Source organism: Apteryx rowi, unplaced genomic scaffold, assembly GCF_003343035.1.
Source record: "Apteryx rowi isolate R43461 unplaced genomic scaffold, aptRow1 scaffold_262, whole genome shotgun sequence".
NCBI classification, from domain to species: Eukaryota; Metazoa; Chordata; class Aves; order Apterygiformes; family Apterygidae; genus Apteryx; species Apteryx rowi.
Window position 1 is genome coordinate 757995 of NW_020448997.1, and position 11602 is coordinate 769596.

An 11602-nucleotide genomic window follows, 5' to 3' on the forward strand; every position below is an offset into this window, starting at 1 on the left:
TATTTTCCTCACTGCATTAAAGAAGAAAGAAGATCCTTACTCATATTTCTAGTTTGAGTAAGCAGCATTCCCTGCCCCTGCATCTGGGGTAGTGAGTGCTCTCCCCTCTATTTTCAGTTTTTGGAAGGAGTATCAGTAAGGATACTGTAGTTGAGGATTCCAGTTCCATGGAAATTCTGGCAGATGTAACTGCATGCCCAAAGTAATCTCACTGATTGTGTCCTTTGTCTGTAGGAACAGCACATCTAAACTGGAATGTGAATCTAGCATGATGAAACTTTATGATGACTAAATGGAAAAGTAGGTGTATGCTAAAGTAGAAGTAAACATGCCCTACTTTAAAAGCAGTTTATGCTTGTCCTAAACTTTAGTCTACTGAGAAGTTGCAAAGAATTCTCAAAAGTTAACATCCTGCAACATTCAGCTGGCATGCCACCAAAATTTGCCAAACTTACCTCAATACCGCAGCATTTCATCTTAGACTTAACCATGCTTTTCACACACAGGTTGGCCACTACTAGAAGTTCAGCTTTTAATAAATCACTGTTATTTCCTGCTCTAGGTATTTGGGAAATCTCAGTTACGCCTCATGACACTGTGTGGTAAGCATTGATTACCTGTAACAATGTTGGTGAACAGGCAACCAGATAACAAATGAAATTTACTGCTCGGCTATGCAAAGCAGTGCCCACTGGATAGGTTTTTACACATTATGGGATTCTCCACTACCTGTGTCAGCTCAGGAATGGGGTTTGTGAAGATCTTGCTCCATGTGCATCTAAAATTCAAAAAGGCTGACAAGATCGTTTTATAAAGACACAGAAGGAGCAGGATTGTGAATTACATGAGGCCATTATTTTGGTGCAACCTCATTTTGAAGACAGTGTACTGTATTTGTTAGTGTGTTTTGAGAAGGACATGGCAGAACGAAAGGAAATTCAGACATGGAGAATGCAGATAGTCACAGTCAAGGAAAATCTATCTATTATAGAAAAATCGGGGGGGGCTGTGTACTTTGGAAAACAAATAAATAAGGTCATGATAAAATGGTATAATTATTCTTGTTTTGTTTTAACATGACAACAAATTTTCCCTGAAATTACAAGACAACAAGTAAAAGCTAATAAAGGAAAATGTTTTGTTACTTATTCATTGTATCTAATTAATATGCTTGCTTTATGCAATTAAACTACAGAATTAGTCAACAGGACCTTGTTCAAGCCAAGAACTTCCAAAGAGTCCAAGCAGGAGTTCAAAGTTTCTTTGGAAATCAAGCGTTGGCAGGGTTATGGTAAGAAAAAAGCCAAGCATTTGGGGGGAGCGGTGGAAGGGACACCCGCGACGCGCCTATGGACCCCGGCAGTCGCAGATCAGCGCTCTCCCGGCCTCGGTGCCTCCTCCCGCCTCCCGCCTCCCGCCTAACGGCCGCCCCGCCGCCGCGAGCGCGCACCGCCCCCGCCCCGCGGACAGCCTCTGCCAGCGGCGCGCCCCCGCGTGGCGGCGCCGTGCCCACTCGGCGGTCGATTGCTCGGGCCCGTCTCGGCCCTGCCCGCTCGAGGGCTGGTCTGCGCGCGGAGCTCGATTAAGAAGGCCTTCCTCCCAGCGGGAGGCCCGGGGCGGTGCAGGGAGGCTGCCGAGCCGCCGGTTGCAGCGGCGGCGAGCGACAGTCCCGGCGCCGGCACGGGTGGCCGTGCGGGAGGGCGTGCCGGCGCGGCTGCCGATGCTGCGGTGGCTGATCGGGGGCGGCCGGGAGCCGCAGGGCCTGGCGGAGGTAAGGCGGCGGGGGGAGGCAGGGGGCGGTGCGGCTCGCGCGGGAGGAGGGACCGAGAGGAGCGTTGGGGCCGTTGGTGGGGGGCGGGGCCGCGCTTCCCCCGGCTCTCGCGAGCCGCCGCCGGTGTCGCCGCCGGTGTCGACGGGCGCCCCCCCGCAGCCTGGCCCCGGCGGGGCGTGGTGAGGAAGCTGGGGGGCGGCATGGGGCCGCCTGCGGAGCCGGGCAGGGGGTAGCACGGCTCGGCCCTGCGCGGGGCTCTCCAGAGCCAGGGTCCTTCAGGGGCAGTGCGCTGCACGGGGAGGTTCCTCGCTGTTAGGAAGGGGTGGAAGCTTCGCTGAAGGGAGGGAAGGAGAGCGAGAAGAAGGGGGGAAAAACCCCCAACCCACCCCAAACTCAGCAGCAAACCCCGCAAGGAGCCCAGGGGCTCGGGAGCCGTCCCTGTCGGGGCGGTCCCGGCTCCTGCCCGCCGGCTCAGCACGCGCCTTGGCGAAGCGGGCGGCTATGTTGTACAGCAGCCGGCGTGTGGAGGCCTTCTTCAGCACCCCCCATCGATAATATAAATTATGGGCTGTAACTGATTATTTGTATTGCTTAGTTGTAGTCTATAAGAGTTTTTTTTAGCATTTCTTTTCAGTTTCTCACCCATAAAGTAAACTGGGCTTATGTCATGCACTAAATACAGGTATCCCTCCTGATGTTTTACTCAAAATGCAACTTTACAGGATTTGAGGGATACTTTATTGGGATTTCCTTGTCCCTAACACTTCCGAATTTCTCAGCCTGGACTTCTCCTTAACAAGAGTTGATGAATGCTGTTACTGGGCTCCTTGCCCTTGGTGCTTTTGCAACCTAGGCAAATAGGAAGAAGTGATTCCTTTTCAGCTACTGAACATGAGTATGCCATGACAATACTACACTCTGGTGTAGTAAATGCTGGTGTTTACTTTGGTAGAAATTTGAATCTGTACCAGTTTGGAATAKGGATGTCCAGGAATGCCTCTGACTTTTGTACTCAGACAAAATGTTGATTATGTTATGGTCATGTTTAGCAGGTTTCTGTGCAGTACTTTTTAAAAAGAAGATGGGAAATATATAACAGCATTCTGTGATGTGCTAGAAAGCTACATTGCTATGTGTCCCTTTCCAAAGTTTAAGCTCTGATTATGAGTGTGAATCAAGGTACAGTCCAGTTCTTTCATTCTGCTGTTCATAGCTTTCTTAAATCTGATCCACTGGAGTTGTGTTGCCGTTGCTGCTACTGTCTTGCTGAATGATGGTGGTCATTTTGCTTCTCTGTACAAAACTGAATAATATATAACAGTCAGTCCCAAAATGCTTTTTTTTTTTTTTTGCATTAGGTAATATTTTTTCATCTAAAGATGATCTTCATAATCCTTAATTCTCTCTGTCCTCTCATGAAATAGCTAAAGAAGCCCATAATAGTGTGTGGGCCATAGACTTAGTTTTGTTTCATGTGCTGTGCCTTCAGCCAGCGATAGAGGCCAGATGTATTCAAGTCTGACATTGTGCTGGATGAAAGGCAAAAGCCCTTTGGCAAAGCTGTTTCAAATTGATGAAATGTAAATTTATCCTAACCCATTTTTTTCTTTACAATGGAATTGAAAATCAATTAGACTTAAGCACCTAAATCTCTTAAGTTGATGGGCATGGTCTATGTCTCTAAGCAGAGTAGCTCTGGTAATGGGAGCAATCTAACTACAGTAGCACAGCACTCCATATAAGCTAATTTATCATGCTGTGTGATACATACAGAGGTATGTCTATATACTCTTGCACATGTATTTTTGGTGAACTGCTTTTGAAAATCCCACTCTTAAATACTCAGATTACAGGGATTATGGGAAGTTCTGAAGCTGAGATCAATGTTGTGGTTATTTTACTGATTATCGTGGTGATGCTTATAGGTCCTACATGAAAGCGTACAAACAGGGAATAGATTCTATTAGCATCAGCATCTATTTTTCTCTTCTAAAAATTTGATGGTACTACAAGAGAGTTCAATTAATAGTTATTTATACAAAAATAGATTTTTCTATTTAAATAAAATGCACCTAACCCAACATTTCAGTAAATATTAATGAAGATTTGAAAAGGGAATATCTTGGATATGACAGTGTTGGAGGAAAAACTGCAGTTCATTTTGTTGGTACCTATAGTACTTCATCAGCACTGTACCTTTCAGTATTCAGAGGCATTCTTAGAAATGGCAGAATTAAGATTGGACAGGTTGTTCAAAAGAAGTAGCACCATCTTGTATTGATTATGAAGCAACAATGGAATATAATATTGCAATGTTAATGTTAGAAATAACATTTCTAAAAAAAAAATTGTTCAAAACAGTGTTACAATCTTGTGAATGTGTTTTTCTATTAGTAAATAAAAATTGGAAGTCTTCTGATTACAATATAGTTAATGTCATCTGTTAAATGATGCTGATATTTGCCTAAGATTTTTCAAACTTTTTTTTAAAGAAGTTTTTGGGTTGGATTTTCACAACTGAACTTGTAGTTTCCATATTTGTGCACTTTTCTTTATAACTGTGGGGACTAGACTTGCATTATTTTAAGCAGGAACTGCTATTCTAACATAATTATATAAAATGAGGAACAGTTGCTTCATGAAATGCCTCAGATATCACAAAACCAAGATAAAATCACAAAAACTAGGATACTGACAACCTCTTAGTTTTAAAAATAAACACAGATTACTTTTCCTATTTATTAATGTTGTCATTCTTAACTTGTGAAGAATAATATCATAGGACCAATACAGAAGTAATAGAAAATAATTTTTTATTTCTGCAAGAAAATGCTGACCTTTCTGAGGATAATATGTTTGTTCTTCGTATAGGTGTACCTCTCCTGTAATTGTAATTACAGCTAAATGTAATTGCTGTTTTACAGTAGTGCTAGGAGTAGATTCTTTTGAACACTTCAAAGAATAAAAAGTCCTGGAAGTAAGACAATGTTGACTGTCATGTAAAATAAAGCTGGAAGCATGAGAATGCTGTCACCAAGTTACTACCAAGCTATTTATTTATTTATTTATTTATTTAAAATCATGTCTAATAACAAGTTGTTCCAGAATGCTGAAGACTTTAAACATGTAAAAATTGTCATATGGAAACAAATCAATGATTGAGATTAGCAGAACTGTCATGCCTTGAAATTGTAGTCCTGTACAATGTTTTGTTGACCCTGACTAGTGATCAGCTTGCTCTGAGTGATTGATAGTACTTTTAATTAATAGTCTAGCTGGGGTAATTACAGATGCTGTTCTATAAAATGATTAATCTTTTTTTGCATCTTTCTAAGCTGTTGGCTTTGGTACTTTGTGAATAGAGACCCAAGGAATGATTTATGTATTACATAACAGAAAAACATTTGTTCGTATTTATTTTAAAGATATCGTCTTTATATAGGATTTAAAAATTGGATTGTAGATGAAGGGTATGAGAAGTTCACAGACCTCTCGGAAGATGTGTAGTTTAATGAAAAACTGAGTGGATGGCGTACTGTGTCATGAAGCTGACTCCACCTGATAGCTGGTGACTAAACTGCTTATATCATAATTTTAAATACTTGCTGTAGAAGGATGTTATTTACTTGAAATAAAAGAAGTGATTCTTGGTTATGATTTTCATTAAGGCAAAATTATAATTCAGAAGCTTAAATTAATATAACTTCAAATATAACTGCACATTCACAAGCAAATCTATATACCCATAGCATTAGACATTGCAAAGACCCAATGAAAACAATTATGTCAGTAATAAAATTTATTTTCCTTTTTTATGAATTTTTAGAAATCATCTGTACAGACCATTGGTGAAGAACAAATACAGAATCCTTACACAGAGCTCCTTGTATTGAAAGGTCATCAAGATATAGTACGATTTCTAGTACAAATAGATGGCTGCAGGTATGAAATTGCATTTTTAATTGCTTCAGAGCATCCTTGGGAATATTTCTATGAATGTTTATAAAAATGTAGAAGTATTTTTAATCCTTTTTTTTTTTCCTGCCAGAACCTGCGGGAACTTAATTAAAAAATCCAAATTCTGAACATTTTGTTTGTTTTGGGTTTTTTTGGTGGGGGGCTAGGAAAAGAGGCCGTATGTAAAAAAGGCAAAGAGTAAAAGCCCCCTTTTTCACAGTATGTTTTTAATTCTTTTGACTTCTCTTATGAGTTATACTTCTATGAGAAAACAATGGTGATGGAGTTAGGTTTCTTGATACAAATTCATTTAACTACAAGAAATACCTTTAGCTAATTCAGTCCTTCTTTTCAGGCTGTTTCTGAGTTGAACTTTTCTTTCTCCACGTGCATGCACACACTTTTCCCAGGGCAACACACAGTAGTGCCTGCTTCTGTTCTGAGTGGATTTATGTGCTTTATGTTTTTGATTTGAAGATAACTGTTATTTCAGCTTTTGATTTTACAGAAGAACTTAATGGACTCCTGGAGATACCCTGAATGTAGCAACTGAAGATGACATTATCAGTAATATTGATTATTCCAATTCCTTTCTTTCCAATCTTTTGTCATGTCTCCCACATCTCTACTTTTTTAGTAACGCCTAAAGCCACATGTTTTGTACTTTCTTCTGAAACTCTAGTGCTTCATTCACTTGAGCTTTGGTTAATGCAACTTTTTTGTGAATTTCTCGGATTCTGAATTTTTCACCACTTTAATTCTATTCAGAATGGCTACCTACTCAACCTTACTCAACATATGTATATCTCCATATTGCATATCTCCTCCAGTTTACTCTTGTTCAGCCTGCTTTACTGCTTCCAATCCTTGCAGTTCCTTTGTTTTTTTCTCTTCTAATTTTTAGCTTTGTGCATTTTGTGCATGACAGTTTTCGTTAACTGTTCTGTTCTTAGTTCTTTGTAACCAGCTCCAATTTTAATCATGAACGCTGTGTGAGGAGTCATCTAAGCTGGAAAACTGGTTATGAAGCAAAGATGAAGGCACTGGATTTACCATTGTCACTTTGTATGTGTGACTGAGAGAATGAGTTATAACACTGTCACATTGGTGACCTGACTTCTGTCCTAGCTTCGTCTAAATTAGCCTTGTTTGTTCTCTCATTTAACTTAATCCTGCAAGAGAGGAAGTAATATATAGCTGCCTTAAAAAGTAAGATTGTGAAACTTTTAGTCAGTAATAAGCATAGTGACTCTTGGCTGATGTGGAGAATTAGATAGGAAACCTTCAGAACTAAGAAGTGAAGTAATAGGTAAGAGTCTGTCTGTTAAGGAGCTATAGTAGTTTATATCTTTTATAGGTTAAGCACAGAAGAGGATTTCTAACACATTCATCAATAGATTAGACGAATATAACATGAGTGAGGATTTGGTTTATAGCCTCACAGTGTATAGCAGGAATTTTGTGTAGGAAGATTATCTCCTTTCCCATGTGTATTGATCAGGCAGGTGGTCTCATCCAATTTGGAATGCCCACAGATTCTTATTTCCAAATCATCTTGTAAATATATATATAATTTCCACAGAAGGCTTCGTGGGGAATTTTTAGCCTGTCAGTTTTCATTCTTAATGTCATAAATATATTCCAGAAAAGTTGCTTGCATTTCCATCAAATTTATTTTTTGCATTAATAAAATGCAAATTAATAAAAATAGTCCACCAGAAGATTCATATAAAAATAGAATATATATATATATATATTTTTTTAGTCCTTTCCTTTTCAGACAAGTTATTTTAATAATTTTTCCTCTAAATACATTCTTTTCCAAAACATATACACTGAATAAATCTAATTGGTCTTCATGGAAATACCAGGGTATTTTCAGACTGGAGGAACTTACTGATGCAAAAAAATCTTTTACTATCCTGGGCTTCAATGTACAGGAGCAGGTATATTATTGAAGCTAAACTAATACTAATCAGTGTAAAACTAAAGCCTGGGTGGTCAGTTTGCAGATAGGTTATAAAATAACATATGGATAAGGAGTAAGTTATATAGGCGGTTAATATGTTGAGAGTTAGGAGTTTAATGCAACACTTCACTGGACGGTAATTCCAAGCTTTTATTTATCAAGAATATAGTCGTTTCTGCATTGTTAAACTGCTGATAAAATTTTTCACTTGATTCTTTTCAGTAAAATTAGTATTGTTACTCAGCTTCTGAAATATTTTTATTTAGTTTTTGCAGCCATTCCATTGTGTGCTTTTTGTCAACTGTTGTAAGCCAAGTTTCACGCTTCAGGTCTTTAGATAATATCATCTTATTGAGAATTTTGCAGAAGGATTTTCTTGTTTTCTCAGTGGCGCAGCTAAAACCAGTGAGTGGAAAATTTTCTCAGATTGGTTTTTGAAGATACTAAATAAATCCTGTATAAATGTAACAGAAAGCTGCTTTTTTTCTTCTTTTCTGTTGTATTTTTTGAACATGAAGTAAGGGTCATATTGATTGGAAGACCACCAAAAAAGGCTAAGCCTCAGCAAAAGTCTTCCAAAAAATGAACTGAGATAAAATTGCATGTAATACTCTAGCATTTGACACATTAAACTAAACAGAGATCATAACACATTTTAAGAATAGCTTTCTTTGTTGCTCATTTGACCATTCCTTGCTCCTTCAGGAAACAGACAAGGTTATAGAGGATGGTGATCATGACTGGAAAAGAATCAGATGACCCATGAAACTCCACCTTGGTGAACAGAATACCTCTGTAGGATGACTGATTCTACTCTATACGTTTATTTTTAAACAGAAATTCTGCTTAGAAGAGGAAAAATAAAAACACAAAACAGCACTCTATACAACTTCTGTGTTGATGAATTACCCTCATTCCTTCTTTCAAAGATTAGTTGTCTTTTAAGAATTTAGTTCAAGTGGCRCACAGTTCTAATATAAATTGAAAAATGAATTGGAATTGAAAGGGGGGTTGCTCAAATTTGAAAGTTCTACTGTTTTAAGTTCTTGACCTCATGACAAAATAAAATACAACTGAAAGGGAACTAAAAATAAACTAATTTTATCAGAGGTGTGCATAGAAAATTGATTTTTTGCCCTAATCTTTTTCAAAGAAGGGACTTGATAAATGAATATAAATTAATGAAAAGAAGAAAATACACTTGGCACATTTTTTACTATACTAGAAGAAAGCCAGGGTATTTCAGAGAAGAAGGAAAAAAAAATTACGGCTTTATGTCAGAAAACTTATTCTGTTAGCAAATTTCATAAGCATCATGACTGCTAAGTAAGAGTCTAAAAGAAAGATCATTTATACAGTTAATGAAAACATTTAAAGCTGGTAACAGGAAAAAAAATCAGAAGTGATATAACTTCTCCTATTTCATGGCTTCTTTGCAAACAATGCAAATCTTAGTTAGGTCCCTCAGTATTAACTGCATTTAACCCTTGGCTAACACCTAAAACAAAATAAAAATTTAGAAGGTAGGTATATTTCCAAATAACTGAAATCAAACTTCTGTGGATGGTCTTGCTTCTGTTCTAGGCTCTCTTAACTCACAATACATCTTTACTAGAAAAGCTTGCGTCTGTGCTGCAGCTTCAGTGTAGCTGTATTGGTGATAAGGTGCAAATGTAAGCAGACTGTTACGGATATTCTGTCTAGCCTAGGTAAAAGGTTGAATTTAAGTTAGACTTTGTTAAGATTAGATTAGCAATCTAATAACAGACTAAAATGAACCCATTTTTTCCTAGTAGGGTATACCCTTTAGCTGAATTTTTAGCAGAGGTCATAATCTGCTCATTAAATGCACTCCCTTTGGGAGTTCTTTTAAGCCACTGTTTAAAATATAATAAACATTGGGTTCCTCTACTCATGGGCTGAACTCAGATGAGTGGTTTGTAACTTAATAGATGTCTTGCAGTCAGTCAGCTCTGACTAATAGAATTTGGTTTTAGAATTTGGTTTCATTCAGTGTATAAGATCTCATATTAAATTTTTGATCAACAAGCGAATTGGTTCTGTAACGAGGGCTTATATTTATAATAGCGTGTACTGGACTTCTTAAGCCTTGTTCTTTATTAAGTATATGTTAACAAATACCTTATATTTAAATGTACTGACTTCAGTTTATAAACTGTAATTGGGATTTTCAGATATATTTTTATTTAGATTAAAGTCAGTGTTTGATATACCTTGCAAATATTTATCTTGCATAACTGTCTACTTCTATTCCATTACATTATGTGATATTAAAATTTTCACTTTTTTTTTATCAGGTTTGCTTCTGCAGGAGATGATGGAATCATATTTCTGTGGAATGCTCAGGTTCATTTGTTTTTTGGATAGCTTGTGTGCTCTAACAGAATAAATAAGAATTGCTTCGTGGATTCATATCAGCTATTGTTTGCATAATGTAAAACTGGATTGTGTCAGTCCAATTTTAGCTTACAAAAAAGACCTTGGCAAGTAAAAGTTGTGTTGTGAACCCAAGAGAATGATAAATTTTTAAAGTTAGAATGTTTTGGGAGAGCGTAGTGACTTCACAGAAATTAGAGATGAAATGTTGACATGAAAAACAGAAGTGTGTATGAACATGTGACTTTAATTCTTCCTTTAAAATATGTTCAATGTTTGCTGTTAACGCTAAGATGTTGACTCCTGACTCCACAAATATGTAGCTAGTTGCTGCTCTCTGCTAGCTACTTTCATTTTAACTATGTTTTAATAACTGTATTTGGAATGACTATTTACAATGTACTGATTAGTCTCAGTGGAGAGCTACGACAAAACAGTACTGGACAGACACCAAAGTCAGTGGAAGTTAAACATTTCATGCAGTGCAGAAACAAGGCCTTACTTGCTTGCTATGATAAAAATCCTATTTCAACTTTTGGAAACCTTTTAGGATGTTAGGTTTATCATGGAGATAGTGCTCTGTAAGTGTGGTATCCTTCATTCTGCTCCCCTGCTCTGTGTCTCCATGTCCTTGAGAAAATTATAGAGGAGAGAAGAGTGTTAGACCTGCGTTTAGTATGCAAGGTAGATGTTAAATAGAAAGTCTAAAAGGGAGATACAGTGTGCTGTCTAAACTGGAAATACCAAACATTCTAGTTGAGGAAGAAAGAAATCTCAGACCATAAACTGTTACGGAAACATCATGAAAAAATTATGACATTTGTGATGGTGTGGTTTTAAAATACGGAAGGGGAACTTATAACTTTTCTTACTTCTCTTTAGTTCTTTACTGTTGTTGAAGGTCTTTTATAACCTAGTTATTTGAAAAAGGAAATTGTTTTTGAATGTTCAAACACATGTATGTGAGTATATATACTTGGTGTTCTGAGCAGTTCATGAATATTAAACTGATTTAGATGTCCAGCTTAGGAATAGAATTCTATTTTCTACTTCTGTAGGATTCTTGCTACATTTTTGCTAAAGCAAATCTTCTTCTATTTTTAATTTAAAAACTTAACCTAGAAGTGTAAAGAAGTGTACAATTATAACTACTCAGTATTTTAATTGTGTGTTTAAACGAACAGTATATTTTTGCATATTTATCAGGTTTTGCCTAAACAAACAGAGCAGAAGTAGTCAAAATTATCTAAACCACCAGCTTGAAGCTGTAGATAGTATTCATAGTAAATAAAGCTGTCAGGAATTTGGCAATACTGTGTTTGCCAATAAAGATAGTTCAAGTTTTTCAAATCACTAAAATAAAAACATTTATTCAAGGGAGGGTTTGTTAGCGATTCAGAATTGCCATGACAGCAGTTGAATAGGCTTAATGGCCAATATTTCTGTTGAAATGAGTTTAATATACAAATTACATTCTTCAGTTCTTCCAGAGATTCTTTCTTTTTTTT

General features: G+C 37.4%; 1 protein-coding gene across 5 annotated transcripts in view; it reads left to right on the forward strand.

Annotated features, from left to right (window-relative positions):
- The first annotated feature begins 1631 nt into the window (after positions 1-1631).
- The window catches only part of WDR41 (WD repeat domain 41), a 22376-nt gene continuing 12405 nt past the window's right edge, over positions 1632-11602 (forward strand). The window contains exons 1-6 of one of the 5 annotated variants that reach the window (XM_026067768.1): positions 1881-1950; positions 5214-5339; positions 5598-5713; positions 8403-8492; positions 9282-9370; positions 10016-10064. In XM_026067768.1, coding sequence (XP_025923553.1) covers positions 8460-8492; positions 9282-9370; positions 10016-10064 — 171 coding nt within the window. In that variant the 5' untranslated portion in view covers positions 1881-1950; positions 5214-5339; positions 5598-5713; positions 8403-8459. Of the gene's footprint in view, positions 1772-1880; positions 1951-2014; positions 5340-5597; positions 5714-8402; positions 8493-9281; positions 9371-10015; positions 10065-11602 lie in introns of those variants that run through there. The other 4 variants (XM_026067767.1, XM_026067769.1, XM_026067771.1 and 1 more) reach the window with 4 other exon arrangements.